The following is a 26436-nucleotide window of genomic DNA, read 5'->3' on the forward strand; positions in this document are numbered from 1 at the left end:
AAGCTCCCCTGGGTTTACAAAAAAGGTTTGGAAACCTCAGTGGGAAGTTTTATACATAGCCCTGTTTAAAGAAAGCCAAGCAGTAGTAATAAGGAGTTGAGGACTCGGCTGTGAAAACTCTAGTTTTACAAAAAGGTTTAAAAAAAACTTGCAAAGGAATAGGAGATAAGCTGTTTTAGGTTTTAAACAAACTCAAGAACGGGGCTGAAACTTTTGGTCTGGATGTAACTGCTGATGTTAAAGACTGGTGAGTTTTCTGGTGGTCCCCCAAGCGCCACCGCAGAGCCGGGGGAGATACTGCTAGCCCCCCATCTCTGGGCTATGGCACCCCCGGCTCCCTCCTTCCAGTGAGGTGTGCTGGGGGAGGCTGAGTATTCAGAGATCCGTCTGTGATGTTCCCCCAGCAGCATGGAGGGCTGGCAGACCCCCAAGGAGGGAGGGAGGGAGCAGAGCAAGCATTTGTCTTCTGCCCAGCAGGACTTGGGTCATCTCTGAGCCAGGGCGGCCTGCTCTGACTGCAGCTTTTGTAGAATGGTAGAGTTGGAAGGGGAACCCCGCGGGCATCTAGTCCAGCCCCCCACAAGGCAGGAACCTTTTGCCCAGTGCGGGACTCGAACCCACGACCTTAAGATGAAGAGTCTCATGGTCTACCGACTGAGCCCTCCAGCTGCCACCTGCCTGCAACCCTTTATTTATTCATTTTCATAGAATCACGGAATGGTAGAGTTGAGGGGGACCCCAATGGCCATCTAGTCCAGCCCCCCGCAAGGCAGGAATCTCAGCTCAAGCATCCCTGACAGGTGGTCATCCCACCTCTGCTTAAAAACCTCCAAGGAAGGAGAGACCACTGCCTCTTGTGGACATCCGTTCCACTGTCAAACTGCTCTTCCTGCTGTTGAGTCAGAAACGCTTATTGTAATTTGAAGCCATGGGTTCGCATCCTGCCCTTCAGAGTTTTGAAGGCAGCTATCGTAGCTCCCTGAGTGCTGACTGGAAGGAGAGATCCTGAAGCTGAGGCTCCAGTACTTTGGCCACCTTCTGAGAAGAGAAGACTCCCTGGAAAAGACCCTGATGTTGGGAAAGATGGAGGGCACAAGGAGAAGGGGAGGACAGAGGACGAGATGGTTGGGCAGTGTTCTCAAAGCTACCAGCATGAGTTTGACCAAACTGCGGAGGCAGTGGAAGACAGGAGGGCCTGGCGTGCTCTGGTCCAGGGGGGCACAAAGAGGCGGACACCACTAAACGACTAAACATCATCGTAGCTCCTCTCTTCCAGGCTCAACATCCCCAGCTCCTTCAACCATTCCTCATACGTCTTGGTTTCCAGAGCCTTGGTCCTCCTGGTTTCCCTCCTTCCAGCTTGTCGATACCCTTCTTAAACTGAGGCACCCAGAACCTCAGCTGCGCTCTGACCAAGGCGGAAAAGAGCAATGCTATTTCTTCCCTGGATCTCAAGACCCTTGACTTTGGTTGACGCAGCCGGGAATCGCATTTGCCTTTTTTGCTGCTGCATCACAAGCTCAAAGGGGGAGACAGTCCCAGCCCCCAGTCCTGGGGGGGGGGGGAGGTGATGGTTATAGCCCCCAGTCCACAGGCAAGACCCACTGCTCTCCCTCGGCCTCCCCTAGGGCTATGCCCTTCAGGGTGGGGGGAGCCCTGCAAAACCTCCCTCCACCCTCAGCTCTCCCAATTCATTCCCTATGGGCTTGGAGGGGGGCATTCCTCAGTCCTGCCCCACATAGGACCCACAAAGACCTGCTTGCCACTTTTCCTTTATTGGGCAAGACAAAAGCAGGGGCAGAGTTGCTTCTGGGAGGGGGGTGGCAGCAGATGGCTGTGGGCAGGTGAGGAGGGGGCTCATCCAAGCCAAAGCAAGCAGGGGGGGCCGAGTGGAGTCCATGGGGGGCGCACATGATTGTGTGAACTAGTCTTCTCCAGCCCGTCCTGTGGGCACGGAGGGGTCCTCACCCTCCTCTCTGGAATTGGCCCCGGGGGTCTGTCTGGCACCTGCGGAAAGACAAGCAGTGATTTATTTTTTTTGGGGGGTGGAATAGGACTGAGATCACCTGGGGGGCGGGAGGGAAGAAAGAGGAGACCCACCTGCTCTGGGATCCCAGGTTGATTCTTCGGGGAGTTTGGCTTCGACGGACGGCGTCCCCTGGAAGCAGAGACTCTCTGAGCAAAAAGCCCCAAGCCCCCTTCTCGTCCACCCCCAAGCCCCACCTGCCCACAGGTGTGTTACCTGCCCTGCGGGCCAGCTCTCCTCTTCCAAGGCGGACGTCCCATTGAACCCAGAGTATGGGGCTGAGTCAGGTGTTGGCGGAGGGTCTGCGAAGGGGAGAGGGGGCTGAGGAGTCTGGTCTTGTTGCCGTCCAACCTTCCCGCCCCCCAACAAAAAGGCATGCGCCAATTCACCCCCCCACACACACCTAGTGCTGGATTTACGTACAGTGGTACCTCTGGTTGAAGACAGGATCCGTTCCGGAGCCCCGTTCGCAACCTGAAAGGAACGCAACCCACGTCTGCGCATGCACAGGTCGTGATTTGCCACTTCTGTGCATGCGCGTGACGTCATTTTGTGCGTTTGTGCATGCGCGAGCGGCAAAACCCGGAAGTAACCCTTTCCGGTACTTCTGGGTCGCCACGGGATGCAACCTGAAAACGCGCAACCTGAAGCAAGCGTAACATGAGGTATGACTGTATAAGCTAGACAAGCTATACTTAGGGCCCCACTCTTTTGGGGGGCCCCAAAAAAATTAAAGAAAAAAACACCTGGATGTACATTTCCAAAATCTAAGATAAAAAGCTTTTTACTTGGATAAAATACATATTTTGTTATGTGCAAATGGCTTGAGATCCCTATGAGGTCCATAAATGACCAGATAGCATCTATCCAACACAAAAAACCGTGACAATTTGTTGTGGACAAAGGACAAAGGACAGCTGGACATATAAAGAGCCCCGTTACCTTCAGGAGCTGAGGGCCTCATCAGACCTAAATCTGGCCCTGAGAAAACAAGAATGTCTGTCTGTCTGTCTGTCTGGGTCTCCAGCCAGTTTTGGCCAGAGAAGTTTCTCCTAAAAAACAGCGGAAGAGCTTGCAGGATCCAGCCCTTTCTACTCCAGCATCCTGCAAGCAATGTGGACTTTTTGCATTGCATTGCCCCCTATGTGGGGGGTGGGAATGGTTTCTGACCTGTCGCAGGATCCTTTCCCAGCGGAGGAGCCACAAACTCACATCCATCCATCACTTCAGAAGCACCGGCCGTGGGGGGCCCTCCAGGATCGGGGCCCGGGAAGGAGACGAGGTCCCTGGCCTCAGCGTGGGGCAGGGCTTCCTCAGGGGGGCTGCCGAGCAGAGAAGCTGCCCCCTGGGCAGAGGACCCCGCTGAGCCCATTTCCGTGGGGAGGCTGTGGGGCACGTGGGCTGGAGGTGGGGACTTTGCCCGGGGAGCGCTGGCCAGGGAGGGCGACTCCATGCCGGCACTGTGGCCGATGCAAGGGGTCTCTTCTGCCCCATGCGGGGCGAAAGGGGGCTGGGGGCCAGACTCCGCTGGCAGAGTGTGGGGTGGGGGCCCCCTGAGCGCCTCCAGGGGGGCCGAGGCCTCAGCAAGCAGCTGGGACCTGGCAGGGTCCCCCGAGTCCAGCAGGGAAGGTGGCAGGAGTGGGGTCGGGCTCCCCCCAGGCGGGGAGGGGGCGAGGGGGGTCCTGCTCTCCGGGGCCGGAGGTGGGGGGCTTCTGGGCTCAGGGTCCTGGTTCTCGGCGGGTGGGGTTTTGGGGAGACGGGGGCTGGGAAGAGGGGCCGCCTGCGGGGAGCGAGGGGAGGGCGAGGGCGAGAAGTCTCCGGACGGGCGCCTGGCAGGGGCAGCATCCGGCCCCCGGAAGATGTAGGCTGATTCCGTCAGGCTGCGCTGGTGGCGGAGGAAAGGGCGTCGCGGCGGTCCTGATCCGAGGGGAAAAGAGACAAAATTATAGGCTTGCCATGTGTCCTCTTTTCCCAGCACACATCCTCTTTTCTCAGAGTAAAATTTCTGTCCGGATGGATTTTTAAAATTTGCCCAAATGTCTCCAGCTAGACTTTTTGGCTGAGACGTAACTGGAGGTGGAAGACTTGCTTTCCTCTTCTCTTCTCCCCCTGCAATAGATAACAGCCTATCTAGCAGCCACCCCCAAACTCGGCCCTCTAGATTTTTTGGGACTACAATTCCCATCATCCCTGACTACTGGGGTCCTGTTAGCTAGGAATGATGGGAGTTGGAGTGCCAAAATATCTGGAGGGACGAGATTGGGGGTGCCTGCTCTATTTTGAAAACGAGAGTCGTCTCAGCGTCCTCTTTTTCGCTCTTCAAAATACGACAACCCAAAACTTTCTGAAAAGATTTCCGGCCAGGTGCTGGGCAGATGCGGTGGGGGAAAGTACCGTATTTTTTGCTCTATAGGACGCACTTTTCCCCCTCAAAAAATTAAAGGGAAATGTGTGTGCGTCCTATGGGGCGAATGCAGGCTCCTTGGCTTCAGCGATAGCAACACGAAGCCTCCAAAGCGCAGAGGGAGTGCTCTCTCCACGCTCCGGAGGCTGCGCATTGCTTTCACTGAAGCCTGGAGAGCGAGAGCGGTCAGTGCGCACCAACCCCTCTGGCTCTCCAGGCTTCAGGGATAGCCGCCTGAAGCCTTTGGAGTGCAGCGGGACCTCGTGCTGCGCTCCAAAGGCTTCGGGGTTAGCTGCGCAAAGCCTCCGCAGGGCAGTGGGGTGAAGGCACCCCGCTGCCCTGTGGAGGCTTGAAAGGCTGTCCCCGAAGCCAGAACAGAGAGACGGAGCGCTGCGCAGCGTCTCGCTGTTCTAGCTTGGGGATGCCGGGGCTTTATGGGGAAACCCTGGGCTTCCCCCTTCAGCCCCGACACTGAATTGATGCAGAATATTTTTTACTTGTTTTCCTCTTCTAAAAACTAGGTGCGTCCTTTGCTCAGGTGCGTCCTATAGAGTGAAAAATACGGTATTTTCTGCCTCCTAACCAAAACGTGGCCGTGTTTTCTGGCTTAAATTAAGCAAGAGGGAGATTTCCCAGGTGAGGAAGAAGAGCTGCGACTTGCAAAGGTGGCCAGGGCTGCCACTTTCGGTTGAAATCAGGAAAGTTTTTTTTAATTATTGGATTGGGGCAAGAGGATCGGGAGAACCAGTAGCAGCCAGAAAGGGGACAGGAAGGAGCCCCTGTGACTCTCCCCCCCCCAAAAAAACCTGTTACTTTCCTGGTCCCTAAGTCAGAGCCATAGGATTTTAGGGTTGAAAGGGAACCCCAGAGGCCATCTAGTCCAACCCGCTGCAATGCAGGAATCCCAGCCAAAGGAACCCTGACAGGCGGCCTCCCACCCAGCCACAGACGCCGGCTTGCCATTTCGCACCCAACTCTTGACGCATTTTTGCAGCCCCCCCGCCCCCCCGTTCAAGGCTGTACCAGGACCTCCCTCCCTCCCTTTTGTAAGGAAGAGCCCCAATAAAGTTGGGGGGTTCCCCACTCACCTGGCCGGCCTCCCGTGGGAGAAGGCGACTGGGGGGCCCCCACCGCCGAGCCGGAGCGTTCCCTCTGGTGGAAGAAGTCTCTGGGGTCGTGGGGGCGCTGCGAGGCCAGCGCAGCCGCCTCCTGTGGGAAGAGAAGAGGACTGGCTGGGGGGGCTTTGCAGGGAGGGGGCAGCGCAGGATCTGGCCCATGGAGGAGGAGCCCCAGGGCGACAGGAGGAGAGGCGGGGGCCTGGGTGCCCCACGGAAGCCAGCTAGGCCCCCCTGGAAGCCCCTCTTCCGGCTTGCAGAAGGACAGAAAGAGCCTGCAGGATCAGGCCAGAGACTCATCCAGCCCAGAATCCAGGTTTCAGAAGGGTGAAATAGGGAACCCGAGTGCGAAAGCCGCCGACAGAATCAGCACCAGAGCAAGTCTCTCCTCCTGTGTTTTCCCATTCAGAAGCATTCTGTGTCATTTTAGGGAGTGAAACTTATTTTTTTGCAAATTTTTTTTCAGTGAGGGATCTTAAAATAGATGTTTTCGGGAGTTAGGGATTCAAATTTGCTATTACTTTTGCGACTGGGCAATATTTAGCTTGGTATGTCAACGTCTGATGAAGAGGCACGTAAACTGCTTTTGGAAAACCAAAGAGTTTTAATCTTACCTCCTGAAAATGTCAAGGAATGCTTAATAATAACAATAAATATTAATTCATAATTTAATTACAAGTACTTGGTGATCATTTTTAATGAATCCTATGCAACTGTATTCGCATTTTACTTGTTCAGCAAAACTAAAATACATTAATTGAAGCAAAATATCTTTTGAATTCCCAAGTCACGTTACAATTTTTGAGCACCCTCATTTTGGGAGAGTGGAAAAATTCAACGCGCCCTCCTGTGGGAGGGAGTTCCACAGGTAAACTACACACTTTTTATCCACCCTGAATCTTTAGCAAAAGGGAGAGAAAACCCCGGGCCGGCCCCGTCCACTCACAGTTGCCTTCTCAGCGGAGCCGCTCAGGGGACCCCGTTCTGCCAGCGCCTTCTCTCGCTCCTGCTGCTGCTGCTCCTGGTTGGAGGAGACAGGGGGTCAGGGGGGGGGCTGAGGGTCCCCTGCCCTACAGGAAAACCCTCTCCCACCCAACTGGAGGAGATGTCACCTGTGGGATTCCTGCCTGCCAGTTGCTAAACCCCACCTGTTGATCATGCAGCCGCACCCTGGACCTCCGGGGTCACCTTCCTGCCCCATGGAAGAGGCCAGGCTTAACCCCCCCTCCACCCTCCCCATGGGAGCCAGGCAGCTGCCAGGCCACGGAAGCAGAGGCAGCAATCGGCTGTGGACATGGGTGCGGATTCTGCCGCAGTCTGACTCACCCATCGGGCTTGCTCCCTCCTGCGCTCCTCTGCCTCCAGCTGGGCCTGTTGTTTCCTGCAGGAAAATGAGGGGTTTTTTGGGGGGAGGTGTAAATTCAGCAGACTAGATAGCATCTTAAAAAGCAGAGACAACACCTTGCCAACAAAGGTTCGTATAGTTCAAGTTCTGGTTTTCCCAGTAGTGATGTATGGAAGTGAGAGCTGGACCATCAAGAAGGCTGATCGCCGAAGAATGGATGCTTTTGAATTCTGGTGCTGGAGGAGACTCTGGAGAGTCCCATGGACTGCAAGAAGATCAAACCTATCCATTCTGAAGGAAATCAGCCCTGAGGGCTCACTGGAAGGACAGATCCTGAAGCTGAGGCTCCAATACTTTGGCCACCTCATGAGAAGAGAAGACTCCCTGGAAAAGACCCTGATGTTGGGAAAGATGGAGGGCCCAAGGAGAAGGGGACGATGGAGGACGAGATGGTGGGACAGTGTTCTCGGAGCTATGAACATGAGTTTGACCAAACTGCGGAAGGCAGTGGAAGACAGGAGTGCCTGGCGTGCTCTGGTCCAGGGGGTCACGAAGAGGCGGACACGACTAAACGACTCAACAACAACAAAATTCAGCAGAGCCATCGCGGCTTGACGCCATTGCTAGCCTTATTCTCTGTGAATTTCCCCAAATCCTCTCCTCAGGAAATTCAGGCCATCGCTGCCTCCTGCAGCAGGGAGTTCCACAGTCCAACTGCGCTGTTTTCCACCTCCATCCCCGCCAATACCAGGGTGGGAGTGAGGCCTTCCCAAAGTAAAGGAAGGATTGGACTCTGATAATAAAATACACACAGAGGCTTGAACTAGCAAGGCCTGGGAGGAGTGCGTATAATAATAATTCCTTTCCACTCCTCGGCCCAGGTCGTTTTATTCACGAGAGAACTTTTTACACAGTGTTTGTAAGAACCAATCAGATTTCCTCTGAGCATTTCAAAAAACCCCATGTGGGACAAAGTCAGATCAGAAGAAATTATTTTAACTACAAAGAGCTCATTTCCTACTTGAGCATGCATATGTAATTCAGAGTAAACAAAAGAGGACTAGAGGAATGCATTTAGGAAACTCCAGTGGTCATAAACAGGAGAGGAAGGATGGCAAGGAGATACCGTATTTTTCGCTCTATAAGATGCACTTTCCCCCTCCTAAAAAGTAAGGGGAAGTGTGTGTGCGTCTTATGGAGTGAATGCAGGCAGGAAGCTCTGCTCAGCGCTTCCTTTAAAGAGTCGCGTGGAGCGTGTGTGCGGCTCTTGGGGGCTTTTCCCTGAGGAGGGAGAAGAGCACGGCTCTTGGGGAACCTTAGCCGCGCGCAGCCTCTCCCGGCCTATCCTGGCTTCACGGATAGCCCTGCAAAGCCTCCTGAGCGAAGAGGGAGGAGAGCTCCCTCTTCGCTCAGGAGGCTTTGCGTTGCCTTATTTCTTGTTTTCCTCCCCTAAAAACTAGGTGCGTCTTATGGTCCAGTGCAAAAAATACGGTAGGTATCTTTATCACCTTCCTGTGAAACTATGTCCAGGCCCAAAGATGAACAAAACCAAGGAAGGACACATCAAAGAAACTGCCAACTATATTTTATAGCCCAGGATGCCTGATGCCGCAGCCGGCGACTGGTCTGTGTCCTAGGATGCTTATACGTATTTATCGCTCTATAGGATGCACTTTCCCCCCTCCAAAAATGAAGGGGAAATGTGTGTGCATCCTATGGAGCGAATGCAGGCTTTCGCTGAAGCCGGGAGAGCTAGAGGGGTTGGTGCGCGCCGACCCTTCTCGCTCCCCGGGCTTTAGGCAGCTGTCCACAAGCCTTCAGAGTGCGGCGGGAGTTCCCGCCGGGCTCCGAAGGCTTGCGGATAGCAGCCTGAAGCATGAAGCCCGGGGAGCGCAGCGCTGGATCCCGCTCGCTGTCTTGGCTTCTTTGCTCTTTGGGGCTGGGGGGGGGGGTTTCTTTATTTCCCCCCCTAAAAACTAGGTGTGCCATATGGTCCGGTGCGCCCTATGGAGCGAAAAATACGGTACGTGTCTGTCAGGTGTAGAGAAAGCAAAGACGCAGAGGCTTGTGGGATTCGATCAGAGATTATTGTCAATGAATCAAACCCAGTCAACGCAGTGCTTTCATTGCGGACACAATGGCTTGATGCATATTTCATAATTCCTCATAGCGATCCCACCTGATCACTACATGGGAGAGCCCCCGTTTCCCTGCAGCCCCCCCCCAAGCTGAGCACCCACCTCTGCTCCTGGACGAGCTGCTCCTTCTCTTGCACCCGGCGCTCCCTCTCGGCCGCCTCCCGCCGCTCCTCCTCCATGCGCTGCCGTTCCCAGCGCCGCCGCTCCTCCTGCGCCCGGCGGCGCTCCTCTTCCCGCCTCTGCTCCTCTTCCCTCTGGGGGGGAAGCAGCTGTGTGGTCAGGCCACGCCAGGGGCCACCCCAACCCCCCCTTGCAGTTGGGGGGGCCCCTTTGCCAGGGGTGCCCAGCGGGCAGGAGAGCCTCCCCCTGGCACCCTCCTCACCTCCGCCTGTGCCCAGAATGAGTCCCTCTTGGTACGGAGGATCTCCAGCGCTGGGTTGGTCTTCTTGTAGTTGGTGCCCTGGGGGAAAGAACCGGCAGAGAGGCAGTGTAGCACAGTGGTTAGAGCACCAGGCTAGGACCCGAGAGAAACCAGGGTTCAAACCCCCACTTGGAGGGGATTTGAATCCTGCTTGGGGGCCAGTCAGCACCCCTCAGCCTAACCCACCTCGCAGGGTTGTCGTGCGGATTAAATAGAATCAAAGGATTAGAAGGGACCCCAAGGGTCATCTAGTCCAACCCCCTGCAATCGCGGGTTGGACTAGATGACCCTTGGTCTCCCTTTTAACTCTGCAATTCTTTGATACAAGGGAAGTGTCTGGATGCCAACGGGCCGCAACGTGCTCCAGGGGCAGGCGACCTGTCTATCCCTCGACCGTTGGCACTCCCCTACAAACACACATAGGCCATTTGGAAACCCCCCCCCTCCTGGGTGTCCCAGGCTCCCCCAGCTGCCGGGCCCGATCCCCTGGGGCGCTGGCTGCCCCTCCCCACCCGAGGGACCCCCCCCCTGGCTCCTCCTTACCACCAGCTCCTGAGCGTCACCCAGCGGCACCTTCTTCGCGGCCTCAGGACCTCCTGGCGGGGCAGCCAGGGGCAGCGAGTGCCTCAGCCCCTCCTGGGTCACCTCCTCGGCTCGGGACGCCTTCACCACCAGGCGGGCTTCCTGTAGGGGGGAGCAGAGGGGAAGCACTGGGCACTCTCACCCGGGGCTGGGGGGTGGGCACACAGCATCAGCCTCCCCCAAGCGGGGGACCACAATCCCCATCAGCACATCCAGGCCTCCGTTGCCAGGGATTGGGGCCAGGGGAACTGCTGGAGAAGGAGGCAGCCCAGCGGGAAGAGAGCTGGAAGGAGGGGCAGGGAAGACCTGGCCCTGAAAATGGGAAGGTGGCAGTGCCCTTGAGCATGTGCAGAGTGTGTTCCTTGCAGGACCAAAACTGATGGGTTCAAATTGCGAGAAAGGAGATTCCGGCTTAATATTAAAAACGTTCCGATGGTAAGAGATGGTGGAACGGAAGGTGGTGGATTCTCCTTCATTGGAGAGGATGGAGAGCCATGTCAGAGGTGCCTTAGTTGCGATTCCTGGAGGCTGGACTAGATGCCCCCTGGGGGTCCCTCTGAACTCTACGATTCTTTGCTTCTCTTAGGAAGCATGAGGCGGCAAGGGGGAACCTTTGCCCAGCAAGCGCATTCTAACTCAGGATCCCTCTCCCCCCCCCCACCTGAACACTTTGGGAATGCCTAGACCAGGGGTCAGCAAACTTTTTCAGCAGGGGGCCGGTCCACAGTCCCTCAGAGCTTGTGGGGGGCCGGACTATATTTTGAAAAAAAATATGAATTAATTCCCATGCCCCACAAATAACCCAGAGATGCATTTTAAATAAAAGGGCGCATTCTACTCATGCAAAAACACGCTGATTCCTGGACTTAGATTCCCAGATTTAGAAGGCGACTGGGCCGGATCCAACCCCTGGGCCTTAGTTTGCCTACCCCTGGCCTAGAAGGTGTGGCATGAGAGGGGCCATGGGGGGGGCACCTCCCTCTTCCCATTGAGCCTGCCAATTCCCCCAGGCCCCTCCTGCCCAGACAGTTGCCAGGGCGATCGAGGGAGAGTCTGGGATGGCAGCCTGGGAGAAAACTCATTCCAGCCTCAGATTCCTGGAATGTAGAACCTCTTGGGAACCAGATGTTTGCAGCTGGGTCCCTTCCGGCTGCGAGGAGGAAGCCTGGGAGGCAAAGCTGGGAGGGGCAGGGAGAGGAAAGAGAGAGCAAGGAGCTGGAGGAGCAGCTGTCTCCTCTTGAGGATCAAAAAGGGGGGCAAGCGCTTTCCCCTTCCCACACTCCCGGGGTGTGGGGGTCAGGATCCTCAATAATAATAATAATAATAAAATTTTATTTATATCCCGCCCTCCCCAGCCGAAACCGGGCTCAGAGCAGCTAACAACAGTAAAATAATAAAACATTCTAAAACCAGTTCATTATAAAATCAGTTCAAATCAATTAATGGCAACCATTGGGCTAGAGTTCTATGAGGATTGCAGAAGGAGGGGGTCAGGCTGTGCCTTGGCCAAAGGCCTGGCGGAACAGCTCTGTCTTGCAGGCCCTGCGGAAAGATGTCAAGTCCCGCAGGGCCCTGGTCTCTTGGGGCAGAGCGTTCCACCACGTCGGGGCCACGGCCGAAAAAGCCCTGGCTCTGGTTGAGGCCAGCCTAACCTCCCTGTGGCCCGGGACCTCCAAAATGTTTTTGTTGGCAGACCGTAAGGTCCTCCGTGGGACATACCAGGAGAGGCGGTTCCATAGGTACGAGGGTCCTAGGCTGTATAGAGCTTTAAAGGTTAAAACCAGCACCTTAAACCTGATCCTGTACTCCACCGGGAGCCAGTGCAGCTGGTATAGTACCGGATGAATGTGATCTCGCAACGAAGACCCCGTAAGGAGCCTCGCTGCAGCATTCTGCACCCGCTGGAGTTTCTGGGTCAGTCTCAAGGGCAGCCCCACGTAGAGCGAGTTACAATAATCCAGTCTGGAGGTGACCGTCGCGTGGATCACAGTGGCTAGGTCAGGGCGAGAGAGATAAGGAGCCAACTGCTTAGCTTGGCGGAGATGAAAAAAATGCCGCCTTTGTTATAGCTGCAATCTGCGCCTCCATAGAGAGGGAGGTATCGAAGATTACACCCAAACTCTTAACGGACGGTGCTGGCACTAATTGCACCCCCGCAAGAGATGGGAGTTGCCCCCTCAATCCCATATCGTCCCGTCCCAGCCACAGGACCTCTGTCTTCGAAGGATTTAACTTCAACCGGCTCCCACGTAACCATCCAGCCACAGCTTCCAGACATCTGGTCAGTGTGTCTGGGGCCGAGTCAGGATGGCCATCCATCAACAGATAGAGTTGGGTGTCATCGGCATACTGATGGCAACCCAGCCCAAAACTCCAGACAAGCTGGGCGAGGGGGCGCATAAAGCGAGGGACTTGTCCAAAACTGACTCCGGCAGGCAGCGAGGGGGGCAGGCAGGGAGGTCTGGGGCAGCCCCTTCCTCGCTCCCCACTCAGGGAAAACAGCCACTTTCAGTGGGGGCTGGCAGCTCACCTTGAAAAAGGCTCGGATGGCCGGCAGGTGCCCGGCACAGGCCTGCTTCTGCTGCTCCGAGACCTTCTCGCCAACCTGGTGCCAAAGAGATGGGGCAGAAGTTCAGACCCCTTTCCCCGAAGGCCCTGGGGCAAAGCGGCGGGGGAATTTAAAGAGAGGGGGCCCAAATCGAGGGAGCTGGTCTGCCGCCCGCAGTGCAGCTTCCCAGACCGAGAAATTCCTGGCAAGGCTGGGGGCTGGGAAGGGAAAGAAAGGGGCTCTGCTTCGCCCGGAGGAAGGGAGCCGGCCTCTCAGGTAGGCTGGCGTAGGAAGGGGGGTTCCTGCATCCACAGCGGGTTGGGCTGGATGGCCTTTGAGGTCCCCTTCCTAAAATCCAGGACATTTTGGATGTTGAGCAATTTGGGCTACTAATGGCTCTGCAATGCTTCTGAATGCCAGTTGCTGGAAACTGCAAGAGGGAAAAGTTGCTCTTGTGCTTGGATCCTGCGCAAGGGTTTCCCTTGGGGGCACCTGGAATCTGACGGCAACCGCAAAGGGGTGCGTGCACTCTGCACATGCCCGTTAGCCCTGTTCCTCTGCAGAGGAGCTCATTTGGAGGTTGACCCCTTTGCAAAATTCTGAAGACCCTGGCGCTTGGCAGAAGTGCAGGCAGCAAGAGGAGGAGCCAGATAAGGAGGTTCCTGGCTCTTGCGTGGCTCCCTTCCAGGAGACGCCCCCCCCCCTTCCAGGAGCCTGGCAGGAAGTAGCAAGTAGGGGGGGTTGCCACCCCTGGGAGTCCAGCCAGATCCCAGCAACCCCCCCACAACCCCCCCAGTCTCTGAGCCCACTGGGGAGGAGAGCAGCTTTGCAGTTCCCACAACGCAGGCAGAGGTTGTGCAGGGGAACGGGGGAACGCAGGACGAGTCTGCAGGATCAGGCCCATGGGGGACCAGCCAGTCCAGGATCCTGTCCTCACAGTGTCCAACCAGATGCCCCAGTGGGAAACTTGCAGGCAAACAGGATCCAGACCCAAGGGCAACCCTCTTCCCTCCTCTGTTTCCTGTGGCAAGGAGTTCCATAGTCTAACTGCATGAAGAAGTCTTGTGTCATCAGCCTACTGCTCACCCCAAGGATGCCAACTATAGGGGGCGGAAGGGGCTTCAGGCCTCTCAATATTTCTCGAGCCCTCCCAATATTGAGGGGGGCACCATCCTACACCATCCCTGGGTGAGCGCTGGCATGCCAAGCAGGGGAGGGGTGGGTCACGTGACACCCGGCCCCCTCAATGTGGGGGCCACGTTGGCAGCCCTGGCTCACCCTGAACACTCAAGTCATTTATTCACAAGCTTAAAAGCCCATTTCTGTGCAGCCCCTCTTTGCAACGGGGACCCACTTGCCCTCTTGCAGAAGACCCCCTGCCCAGGCAGACCCCCGGCTCACCCAGCTGATGAGGACCACGTGCTGCTGCCCCGTGGCGGCATCTGGGAGGCGGCACAGGCCGTACATGACGCTGCCGCTCTGGAAGCGCCTGGCCAGCTCATCGGGACCCCCGGCTGGAAAGGAGGGAGGTGGGGGAGAGGGAAGGAGCAAACATCAAAATCACCTTCATTTCTCTGCAAGTCGCCTTTCCATAGTTAAACCGCGCTCAATTACGGAATTTCAGAAATGTAACAAAAGTAGCCAGAAGCAAATGAAAACATCCCAAGAAGTATGCATCATTTGTGAGCCTCGTTTGAGATACATGTAACAAATAATTATACAATATAAATTAAACAATCAAAATAACGTTAAAAATACAGAAAAGTCAATACCGGTAATGGCAAAAATTTAGCACCTGCAAGATTAAATCTTGATCCCCACAAAAAAAAAACCCTCAGCAATGCCCCACCCAAAGAGATACTGGCATCCTAAGCAACAGGTCCTGCGGAACTCACTGCCTCTAGAAGGAGAAGAAAGGGCAGGACTGCTGAGCAGGCCGTAGGGCCTCCCTGCCACAATGGAGGGCCAGAGGGGCTGGCTCCAAGGTGGCCCTGGGGGTTTTGCAATGGTTTGTACCCCCTGGCCTGGCAAGTCCTTGAGACACAGTGTCCCTGGTCCCTCTCAGCCCGCCCCCTACAAGGGAGAATAGCCACGGGTTGCAGAATTATCCAGGGGCTTCGAAGTCTTACCTCCAGAGTCCAGGAGCTTCAGCTCATTGGCTTTTTCATAGGAAAAGAGAGCCCTGGGCAGGAGACAGAAAGAAGGATGTCCCATTAGAGAAGCACAGAATCGCAGAATTGGAAGGGAGCCCCGAGGGTCTGGGTGTGTGCGGTTTGGGAGCTGCACAACCAGGGGAAAAACAGTGCTGTCCAGGGTGGTAAAGTCTGCGGAGAGAAGAATTGGGTGCCCTCTTCCCACCTTGGATCAAATCTACGCTTCCAGGTGTCATAAGAAAGCGGCAGAGATCGCGCAGGATAGTGCGCACCCCGGAAATGAGCTCTTTCAGCTTCTGCCTTCTGGAAGAAGGTACAGGGTTATGAAGACCAGGACTAGCCGCCTGAAAAACAGTTTCCATCCAAATGCGATTTTGGTTTTAAACGCAGTGTAAGGGACGCGGGTGGCGCTGTGGGTTAAACCACAGAGCCTAGGGCTTGCCGATCAGAAGGTCGGCGGTTCGAATCCCCATGACGGGGTGAGCTCCCGTTGCTCGGTCCCTGCTCCTGCCAACTTAGGAGTTTGAAAGCACATCAAAGTGCAAGTAGATAAATAGGTACCACTCCGGCGGGAAGGTAAATGGCGTTTTCGTGCGCTGCTCTGGTTCGCCAGAAGCGGCTTAGTCCTGCTGGCCACATGACCCAGAAGCTGTACCCCGGCTCCTTCGGCCAATAAAGCGAGATGAGCACCGCAACCCCAGAGTCGGCCATGACTGGACCTAATGGTCAGGGGTCCCTTTACCTTTACATACAGTGGTACCTCTGGTTGCGAATGGGATCGCTTCCAGAGGCCCGTTCGCAACATGAAAAGAGCGCAACCCGCAGCGGCACATTTGCGCATGCATGGGTTGTGACTTGCCTCTTCTGCGCATGCGTGTGATGTCATTTTGTGCTTCTGCACACGCGTGAGCGACAAAACCCGGAAGTAACCCATTCCGGTACTTCCAGGTCACCGTGGGACGTAACCTGAAAGAACGTAAAATGAAGCAGACGTAACATGAGGTATGACTGTAGATAATTTAAAAGGTAAAGGTAAAGGTACCCCTGCCTGTACGGGCCAGTCTTGACAGACTCTGGGGTTGTGCGCCCATCTCACTCAAGAGGCCGAGGGCCAGCGCTGTCCAGAGACACTTCCGGGTCATGTGGCCAGCGTGACAAAGCTGCTCTGGCGAGCCAACGCAGCACACGGAACGCCATTTACCTTCTCGCTGGTTAGCGGTCCCTATTTATCTACTTGCACCCGAGGGTGCTTTCGAACTGCTAGGTTGGCAGGCGCTGGGACCGAGCAGCGGGAGCGCACCCCGCTGTGGGGATTCGAACCGCCGACCTTTCGATCGGCAAGCCCTAGGCGCTGAGGCTTTTACCCACAGCGCCACCCGCGTCCCTTGTAGATAATTTAGGAAGATGAAAAATTGCCGAAGTATTGATATGCAGTTCAAAATAAATTCAGTAGGACGCATGGAAGGGACAGGGGGGGGGGAGTCAGGTGATTCAGAGTAATCTCAATAATTAAGATTGAGAATTGTTTTTGTTGTATGTTTAGATTTTGGAAAATAATAAAAAAAATAATTTCAAGGAGGAGGAGGAGGAGAAGAAGAAATGAATGACAAAAGACAGACAAATTCATGGAGGGGAGCCGGCTACTAACAGTTCCGAGCCAAGATGGCTGGGCTCTAAAGCCAGCTGCTGGAACCACAGGAGGGGAGAGGGGTCGTGTGCGAATCCTGCTTGTGGGCTTCCCATGGGGGCCTCTGCTTGGCCTCAGCGAGAAGAGGGGGCTGGATCCATGCGCCTTTGTGCCTCCTAAGGCAGCTGCAGATGGAGCCCAGCAAGGGGGGGGGAGGCAGCGAGCGAAGTCTCAAGGAGCTGTGGGGTATCCAAAGAATCTGGCAGCGGAAATCCTTTTTCAAGCAGCACATCGTTAATGTACGGAATGCATCGCAGGAGGATGTTGCAACGCTCGCTGGCCGACAGTTTCGCAAAAGGGTGAGCCCATTGCGGAGAGGAGAGACCACAGCCCTGAGCCAGGATAGCTTGGTGGCCCTCCATGCTCCGAAATGGTCTCCCCCAGGGATTGCAGGAAAAGACCTGCCAAGGAAATTGAGAAATATCTTCATGTCTGCGACAACGGCAGCAAGACTCTTAAGAGCACAAGGATGGAAGAACGAGGAAATCCCGACCAAAGATCTGTGGCAAGAGAAACTGATGGATTACTCGGAATTGGTGAAATTGACTCATAAACCACGTGACAAGGACAACGGTGACTTTAAAGAAGAATGGGAACCTTTTACAAAGTACTTAAAGAAACAACAAAATGAACTGTATTATTGTATTTTAATATTTGGTTGGAAGCCGCACAGAGTGGCTGGGGAAGCCCAGCCAGATGTGCGGGGAATTAATAATAATAATAATAATAATAATAATAATAATAATAATAATAATAATAATAATAATTAACTGGACTCCTTGGCAAGTTTTGAATAAATAGGTAAAGGTAAAGGTACCCCTGCCCGTTTGGGCCAGTCTTGCCAGACTCTAGGGTTGTGCGCCCATCTCACTCAAGAGGCCGGGAGCCAGCGCTGTCCGCAGACACTTCCGGGTCACGTGGCCAGCATGACAAGCTGCATCTGGCGAGCCAGCGCAGCACACGGAACGCCGTTTACCTTCCCGCTAGTAAGCGGTCCCTATTTATCTACTTGCACCTGGGGGTGCTTTCGAACTGCTAGGTTGGCAGGCGCTGGGACCGAACAACGGGAGCGCACCCCGCCGCGGGGATTCGAACCGCCGACCTTTCGATTGGCAAGCCCTAGGCGCTGAGGCTTTTACCCACAGCGCCACCCACGTCCCGTAATTGCTAACATATTGATAGATAAATTAAGGATCTTTACAATTTTATAATATGCAGAGAATAAAATGTGCTGAGAAACCAGAGAGAGGAGCTGAGGGAAGTCGGGTGGGGGTGGGAGGGAGGGGTTTTCCTTTTGGGGGAGGGGGAAATGGGGGGAGAATTAGGATGATGTATTTTTTATAAATTGTCATGTTGAAATTCCTAATTATTATTATTTTTTTTAAAAACCCACACGAAACGGTCTCTCCCAGAAGCAGCTGCAATGATCTTTGGTCTCTGCTGAGCTTCCTGGCCTTCGCTCTCTGCTCAGACCACGTGGGGGGGGGCAGTGGCGTAGCGTGGGTTGTCAGCACCCGGGGCAAGGCAAGTAATTTGCGCCCCCTAACCCGTGGATTTTAGTAGGGACAGAGAGCTGTGAGTGTGAGCGCGCCCCCCCAGATGTTGCGCCCGGTGCGGCCGGCCCCCCCTGCACCCCCACGCTACGCCACTGGGGATGGCTGGCACCCACAAAAGTCTGTGCCAGTGTGGCACGGTGGGCAGAATGTCAGACTAGGACCTGGAAGAGACCAGGGTTCAAATCCTGACACAGCTGCCTGGGTGTGACCTGGGGGGGGGGCAGTCCCTGCCTCTCTCAGCCTAACCCGCCTTGCAGGGCTGTTGTGGGGATTAAGTGAGAAGGGGGAGAACCATGCACGCCCCCTTGATTAATTAAATAAATCAATTTAATTAACTAAACCAACCAATTAACTGCCCCCCCAACTTCCTATAGGTCTCGGCCGAGGGAGCAGCCCCCCTCCCCCTCCCAGCATCTGGACCTGAATGAGAGGAAGTGCATCCTCTCCAGAACATCCCCCCCCCCAGGAGCACAATGGGGCGGGCAGGGGGGCAGGGGAAGCCCAGCAGGCCTGCCTGGTCTCTGGAAGGAGCCACTTGGGACGCAGCCCCCCCCCTTGAAGCCCCCCTCCCTGGGCCCAGTTGCCGCCCAGCCCCCTCCAAGGAGAAAACGGTGGGGCAGAAACCCCATAAGGAAAGACGGAGGCGTTTGGGGCTTTTTGGCCAGGAGAGGAGCATGGACAGAGTGCAGAGAAAAAGAACTTCCCAGAACTTGTGCACGTCCCGGGAAGATGAAGGTTTGAAATTTACAGCATGTAATGCCTTAAGAGAGAATATTATGAAAATGATATACAGGTGGTACATGACTCCAGTCAAGCTTGCAAAAATTTACCATTTGCCCGATAATAAATGTTGGAAATGTAAAGAATGTGAAGGTACATTCTTTCACCTTTGGTGGACGTGCCCTAAGATTAAGGCTTTCTGGGAAATGATCTATAATGAACTGAAAAAGGTATTTAAATATACCTTCTTGAAGAAACCAGAGGCCTTTCTCCTGGGCATAGTCGGCCAATCGGTGTTAAAGAAGGATAGAACTTTCTTTTTGTACGCCACAATGGCAGCAAGAATACTCATCGCAAAGTATTGGAAGGTGCAAGATCTACCCACTCTGGAAGAATGGCAGATGAAGATGATTGACTGTATGGGATTGGCAGAAATGACTGGCAGGATCTGAGACCAGGGAGAAGAGTCGGCGGAAGAAGATTGGAAGAAATTCTAGGACTATCTACAGAAATATTGCAAAATTAATGAGTGTTGAATGATGTTGGATAGAAATTAAGGGGTTCATAGCTGTAATGTGATATGGGGGGGGGGGGAAATAGGGTATAGAAACAGGTTAAATTTATGGATAAGGATTTGCTGAACTAATAATTTGAATTGGAATACAAGAAGGGGAGGTATGAGGAAGTCAGTGAAATATGTTATTGAAAAATAGGTATTGTGAACCTTATGTGTTTTTAAACTTTTTTGCTTTTTTCTTTTTGATTCTTTTTTATTGTATTAAATTTGAAAACTTTAATAAATATCTTTTTTTTAAAAAAAAGAAGATTCAGGTCAGGGGAAGACTGCCCCGCCAGGAGGTCCTGAGGCCGCGAAGAAGGTGCTGCTGGGTGACCCCCAGGAGCTGGTGGCAAGGAGGAGCCAGGGGGGTCCCTTGGGTGGGGAGGGGCAGCCAGCGCCCCAGGGGATCGGGCCCGGCAGCTGGGGGCAGTGGCGTAGCGTGGGGGGTGCAGGGGGGGGCCAGCCGCACCGGGCGCAACATCTGGGGGTTAGGGTTAGGGGGCGCAAATCCACGGGTTAGGGGACACAAATCCACGGGCTAGGGGGTGCAAATTACTTGCCTTGCCCCGGGTGCTGACAACCCACACTACGCCACTGGCTGGGGGCGCCTGGGACACCCAGGAGAGGGGGGGTTTCCAAATGGCCTGTGTGTGTTTATAGGGGAGTGCCAGTGGTCGGGGGATAGACAGGTCGCCTGCCCCTGGAGCACGTTGTGGCCCGTTGGCATCCAGACGCATCCCTTGTATCAAAGAATTGCAGAGTTAAAAGGGAGACCAAGGGTCATCTAGTCCAACCCGCCGCAAGGCAGTTGATATCCCTTTGCCCGGCATGGAGGAAGCTTTCCTCCCTCCAGAACTGGTGGACGGCCAATGGAGCCGAATGTTGGAAGGTTCAGGACAGGTGGAAGAAAGGGCTTCCAGAGTTAACCTGTGGAACTCCCTGCCACAAGAGGCATAAAAGAGAATTAGACCAATTCATGGAGGAGGAGAGGGCTACGGATGGCTCCTAGCCAGGATGTCTGCCTCCACTGTGACGCTTCTGAATGCCAAGTTGCTGGAAACCCCAGGAGGGGAGAGGGCTCTTGTGTTCGAATCCTGCTTGCAAGTTCCCCATCTGGCCGGCCCCTGTGAGAACAGGGTGCTGCACTAGGTGGGCCCCTGGCCTGTTCCAGCTGGCTAATCTTGTGTTCTCCACTGACTGAGACACCCCCCACCCCAGATCCTTCACCCCCTACTGTGGGGCTGGGCCCCACTGCTGGCCACAACCCCCCCCCCCACCTCCCCGCCACAGTTCCTACTGCTAGCAATAATTCTGCAACTGGGTGCAGCCTCCCCTTCAGGGCACCAGGGTGAGGTGATGGGGCTGGCAGCGGATGAAAGGCTTTCCGGCGCCTTCTGCCAGCCCCCCTGCGGCCCTCCTTCCCTGTCTGCACCGGATCCTGTTACAGCCTGCAGACCCAGCCCAGGCACTCAGCGCTCAGGCGAGGAAACCTTCGGGGAAGAAGGGGAGGGCATGGGAGCCAGAGGCTGAGCTCTGCCACTTAAGAGATCCGGCGTGATTGTGTCGCGCCGGGACCTGGGTTCAAATCTGCTCACTGAGGGTTGTTGTGGGGACGGAGAACAGCGCATGCCACCTTCAGCTCTTTTCAATAGATAAATAAGATGTGTGTCAGGGATGCTGCAATGGGAGGGGGACTCGGCTGATGCCCCTCTTCTGGCCGAGGCAGGATGAAGCCCCACGGGAAAGGCTAAAAGGGCTTGGAGCCCCCCCCCCCCAGCCGGCCAGAAGCGGGGGCAAGGACACCGCTGCCCTCTGGTCTGCCTGGGAAGATGGCGGAACAGCGTAAGAACGTCAAGAGAATCGTTCTTCCGAGAGCAAGCAGGATTCAGCCCTTAGGGGAGAATCCAGCTTCTCAGGGGGGCATTGTAAGGGTGCCACAAGCCCCCCAAAACCTCAGGAGGAAGATCCTGAGGGCAGGTTCCCAGCGGAGCCGAAGATCAGTCCCTTGCTCTGAAGGGAAAGGCATTCTGCACATGCTCAGGGGCGCTCTTTTCTGAGCCCTGGCGCTACAAACAGGGCTGGCAGCCTGAAGGGTACATCCAGATCTCTCAGGTCGGGGGAAGGAGGCAAGGCAGGTTGGCTGGTCCTTTCCAGAAAGTGGGCAGTTTGCCCTCAGGGAGGCCCAGAGAAGCCCCTGCCCTCCTCAGGAGAGGCACAGCCACACACCTGAGGAACACCTGTCCGGGCAGGTAAGGCAAGCCTTCTTTTGTTGCCGAGAACCAGAGCCAGCCTGGCGGGATTCCACCCCTAAGAACTTCCTGGTGGGGCTCCAGTTGCCTCCACCTGGGCAGCCCATAGCAAATAAGAATAATAGTAATTTATTATTTGTACCCAGCCCCATTCTGAAGCTGAGCCTTGGTCTAGGGCTGCCCTTTCCCTCCCCAGAGATTCCCACCCCCTTTCGCTGGCATGGGGGGTGAGTATCTGCAGACATGGCAGAGCTGCCTCCCCCAGGGCAGAAAGGAGAGGACTCCATGCGCAACATGCGCTCACATGCGCAGGCAAACGCAGCGCCTCTGCCTGGAGGCCTCAGGAAAGCCAAGCGGGTGGAGGGTGAAGCCGGCGCGATGCCGCCATGGTTGGAGTGTGGGACCAGGGTTCGAATCCCCCACTCTGCCAGGAAACTCACTGGGTGACCTTGGGAGCTGTCCCTGCCTCTCAGCCTAGCCTACCTTTCGGGGTCGTTGTTAGGATTTTATTATTTTTTAAAATACTTTTTATTGAGATTATGCTACAAAAAACAATACAGCCATACTACCACTAAATATAATGAAGAAATAAAAATTACATACATCAATATTTTGTTTATTTACCGTCTTATTTCCTCCCAAACATTCCATACAAAAACACACATATGTGCAGACACCCACACACCCATGCACAAAATGATAATAATGAAAGTAAATATTTTCCCCCTTTCATCTTCCAAAATCTTTTCTTCCACTTTGACTTCCCGTCAAGTCCCTTTGCATACATTTTATCTTACAACCGAATGTTCACAAAACAATAAACCTTTCTATATACATTTTCCAATACATTCTGAAAACATAATCAATCCTTAATTCTTGTCCACCTCCTTTTAGTTCCTTTGTCACTCGAATGCTAAACTATTCTTGTATTTTTGAACGTATCTTCTATAACCATCCCATTTTCCTGCAAATTTTTGCTTTGAGTTTCGTCTGAGTTTAGTAGTCAGTTGAGCCGTCTAGGGTTGTTGTGAGGATTAATTGGGGGCGAGGGGGGGGGGGAGAACCAAGTATTCCCCCTGCAGCTCTTTGGAGTAAAAGGTGGGGCAGAAATGCAAGACACATTTAAATTTAGGACCCAGGAGCCCCAGAAGACCTCACACTGAGACCCCCAAAATCGAGGTGGCAAAAGGGACCATCTTTGCTCCAGCTGCAGAAACCACATCCTCCCCTTCTCCTGCCAGCCTCTCCCCCCCCCCCAATTCCCACCACTCCCCAGGATTATATAACTGTGCTGCCTGGAGGACATGAGACTGATCTGGCCGGATCCAGGTGCCTCTCCCCTTGGTTTCTGCAGGTTGGAAAATAAGTCCAAAATCCACAGCCGTTTCATAACCCGTGTCCTCCTCGCCCTCCCCACAGCCAGCCCCACGGCAGAGGCTGCTGGTGCCTCAGCCCCATCTCCTCCAGGGATGCCCTTGGAGGCAGGATTAAGCCAGAGCCGGGTGGGAAGGGAAGAGTTAAAGAGCCGCCAGGTGAGGGCAGGTGGCCAGCCGGGATTAATCACCTGGTGACAAAGAGCACCTGACATTTACCCAAAACAAGAGGTGCCAGGAGTCCTTGAGGGGCCTGATCCTGAGAGGGGGGTGGGGAAGGCCCAGGGGGGTGTGTGTATGTGCTCCTGGCCCCGGGTGCAAAAGGGGCCAGGGAGCTATAAGGCGCCCACCAACATATGAGGCACAATGCACCCCCTAATTCAGGTGAGTAAAACTGAACTGGTTGTGGGCAGGATAGCTAGGCAGTCAGGGCTGGTGGGGGGTCCCAGACGACCCAGGTAAGGCTACCCATGGCTACTAGCCACCAGGGCTCTGTTGGGGTAAGATCCTGCTCTCTGGTTTCCCAGAGGCCACCCTGAGAAGGGCAGGATCCTGGCACAGACGGGCCCTTAGGCAAGCCTGCATTGGCAATGCCATCCCCATGCAAGGTGGCACCTTCCCCAAGGACCGAATCCTGCCCCATCCCTTGCAGCCTGGCGTGGGGCTCCCTCTTCCTCGCCCAGCAGCCTCGATTTCCCCCTTCCCATTCGGGGAGGGGGGACCAAGGAGCAGCCATGACCCTTTGACCTTCCTCTGTTTTGGGTTTGTTTGTGATTTCAGGTCATTCAGCCAGGATGCCACTACCCACTGCAGCATTTGCCAACCTATGTGAGCCTCCCCAGACACTCTGGACTACAACTCCCATCATCCCTGACCCTCACTGGTTGGGGTTGGACTAGATGGCCCTTGGGGATCCCTTCCAGCCCTGCCATGCTACGATTCTGGGATGGGAGGTTCCAAAACTCCTGGAGGGCACCTGGTTGGCAAACGCTGGCGAAGGCGAGGCTTGGGCACAGGCTGCCTTTGCTGAGTCCCCGTTGGACGGGTCTTTGGGGCGACCCCCAGCTGCCTTTCATGGAGGGGGCGGCCTTGCCTCCTCCTCGTTCTTGGAGGGGGAGTGTAGGGCCCCGATCCCAGGGGGCAACCTCAGCAGCCCTGCCTTTCTGGAGCTGCTGGCTGGGCGTGCAGATCTCCCGTCGGGGCTCCCGGCTCCCTCCCGTCCCGAAAGGCTCCCCATGGCTGCCTGGCAGCGGGTGGGCACCCAACGGGCCTGCGCCTGGCGGCGTCCCTCTTTCTCAGGGCGGGCTGGGACCCAGAGGGGCGCCCTGGGAAGGACCCCTCCTCCTGCCCAGCCGCCCCCAGCCGTGGGTCCCGCGGGGCTTCTCCCGACGCCCCCCTGCGCCCCCCACTCACCAGCTGGCGGCCGCTCTCCCGCTCGCCACGTCGCCCTTGGCGGCCAGCAGCGCCAGGCTGTGCTTCTCCAGGTTGACGCCGCCGCTGCCCATCTCGACGACCCCCGACGGCGCCCCACAGACGGCCGGCCGGACTCCCCGCGCGGCGGCAGCCAAGGAAGGACCTCCCTCCGCCCCCCCCCCGAGCCCCGCCCCAGCCCCAGCCCACCGGGGGAGGGACCGGCCCGGAGCTTCCCTTTGGCCCGCCCCGTCGGGGCGCAGAAGGAGAAGCAGCCGGGAAGCTCTGCCAGGCGGGCCTGATCCTCGGTTGCCGCCGTCGCCTTGGCCGCCGGGCCCCTCCAGTGTGGGGCAGGGGAGTCGCTGCCCCAGCCTTGCTTTCCAGCTGAGCCTCAGCCCCCTGGACGTGGCGCCCTCGGGAGATGCGTGGATTTTGCCCGCGCCTCGGCTCTGAGTTCCAGTATTTTGGCTCTGCGTCCGCACGTTCATAAAATCGCATAATTGCCGAGCTGGAAGGGACCCCAGGGGGTCATCTAGTCAGACCCCCTGCAAGCAGGACTCAAGATGACGCACAAGCAGCACAAAGGGTGATTGTGGTCCTGATACACATCCGTCGCGATTCAGCCACTTGCCGTCTGCGGGGCACACGTGAAGGACCATACGGTGGTTCTTGGATCCACTATTCCTGCACTCTGCAGGGGGTTGGACTAGATGACCGCTGGGTACCTTTCAATTCTACGATTCTACAATTTGTGTAAGGAAGAAGCCTCTGGTGTGATAGGTGGGCTTGCATAGCCCACCCCCACCAGTGCCAAATTTATGTATAAGCGAAACAAGCTCTAGCTTAGGACCCCACTCTCTTGGGGGCCCCCCAAAAAAAAATTAAAAGGAAAAAACCTGGACGTACATTTCCAAAATATAAGATAAAAAACAAATAAAATAAAACCTACATACAGTAACCATGTTTTGTGTTGTGTCGGCTCCTATGAAGTAAGTCGCCTGCTAGTCTGCTCCACAAAATATCACTGGTTTGCTCCTTTCTATATATAGGGTGCCGACATTCTGCATGGACTGGTTGCAAGGCAACATATGCAAATGGCTTGAGATACTTCTTCTAAATTATATTTCAGTTCAACAATTACTTTGATAAAATACATATTTTGTTATGTGCAAATGGCTTGAGATACCTACTAGGTCCATAAATGACCATATAGCATCTATTCAACACAAAAAACAGTGACAATTTGTTGTGGACAAAGGACAGCTGGACATAGAAAGGGCCCCGTTACCTTCAGGAGCTGAGGGCCTCATCAAACCTCAATCCGGCCCTGGAGGGGGGGGGAGAGGGGCAGCGAAGTCCCTGGGGGCATCTATGAGTCCCGGACCCCCATGCCAAACCTTCAAGGGCTCAGGTGCCCCTACACACAGAGCAGAGGTGGACCCCACCCTCTGGGATTGGCCCCACCTCGGAGCTGGCTTGGAAGCATATCTGAGCTCCATTCCTGGAGGGGGGTCTTCCTACTGCTTTTGGGGTCACCTGCTGGCCTGATTTTCAAAATATTTTTTGGGGGGGAAACCAAACGAAGATCATGGCCACTGGTCCCATCACCTCCTGGCAAATAGAAGGGGAAGAAATGGTGGCAGGGAGAGATTTTACTTCTTGGGCTCCATGATCACTGCAGATGGTGACAGCAGCCATGAAATTAAAAGACGCCTGCTTCTTGGGAGAAGGGCAATGACAGGCCTAGACAGCATCTTGAGAAGTAGAGACGTCACCTTGCCAACAAAGGTCCATATAGTTAAAGCTATGGTTTTCTCAGTAGTGATGTATGGAAGTGAGAGCTGGACCACAAAGAAGGCTGATCGCCGAAGAATGGATGCTTTTGAATTCTGGTGCTGGAGGAGACTCTGGAGAGTCCCATGGACTGCAAGAAGATCCAACCTCTCCATTCTGAAGGAAATCAGCCCTGAGTGCTCACTGGAAGGACAGATCCTGAAGCTGAGGCTCCAAGACTTTGGCCACCTCATGAGAAGAGAAGACTCCCTGGAGAAGACCCTGATGCTGGGAAAGATGGAGGGCACAAGGAGAAGGGGAAAACAGAGGGCGAGATGGCGGACAGTGTTCTCGAAGTGACCAGCATGAGTTGGACC

The 26436-nt window shown here is 55.1% G+C and overlaps 1 protein-coding gene across 2 annotated transcripts; it reads right to left on the reverse strand.

The window, feature by feature from the left end:
* Nucleotides 1-1756: 1756 nt before the first annotated feature.
* On the reverse strand, nt 1757-24790 carry LOC114604474 (uncharacterized). 2 transcript variants are annotated; one of them, XM_077933663.1, is made up of 15 exons: nt 24290-24790; nt 14709-14761; nt 13981-14093; nt 12562-12636; nt 9993-10133; nt 9411-9488; nt 9131-9282; nt 6872-6926; nt 6492-6566; nt 5519-5639; nt 3197-3943; nt 2450-2500; nt 2243-2328; nt 2101-2158; nt 1757-2007 (listed from the first exon to the last, which is right to left on the reverse strand). In XM_077933663.1, exons 1-15 carry the CDS (start codon nt 24772-24774, stop codon nt 1925-1927), a joined length of 2373 nt encoding a protein of 790 aa, XP_077789789.1. In that variant the 5' UTR covers nt 24775-24790; the 3' UTR covers nt 1757-1924. The 2 variants fall into 2 exon arrangements, with proteins under 2 accessions (XP_077789789.1, XP_028600426.2); XM_028744593.2 differs by lacking the exon at nt 2450-2500.
* Nucleotides 24791-26436: the final 1646 nt, after the last annotated feature.

This window comes from Podarcis muralis, chromosome 9, assembly GCF_964188315.1.
Source record: "Podarcis muralis chromosome 9, rPodMur119.hap1.1, whole genome shotgun sequence".
In the NCBI taxonomy this organism is placed as follows: Eukaryota; Metazoa; Chordata; class Lepidosauria; order Squamata; family Lacertidae; genus Podarcis; species Podarcis muralis.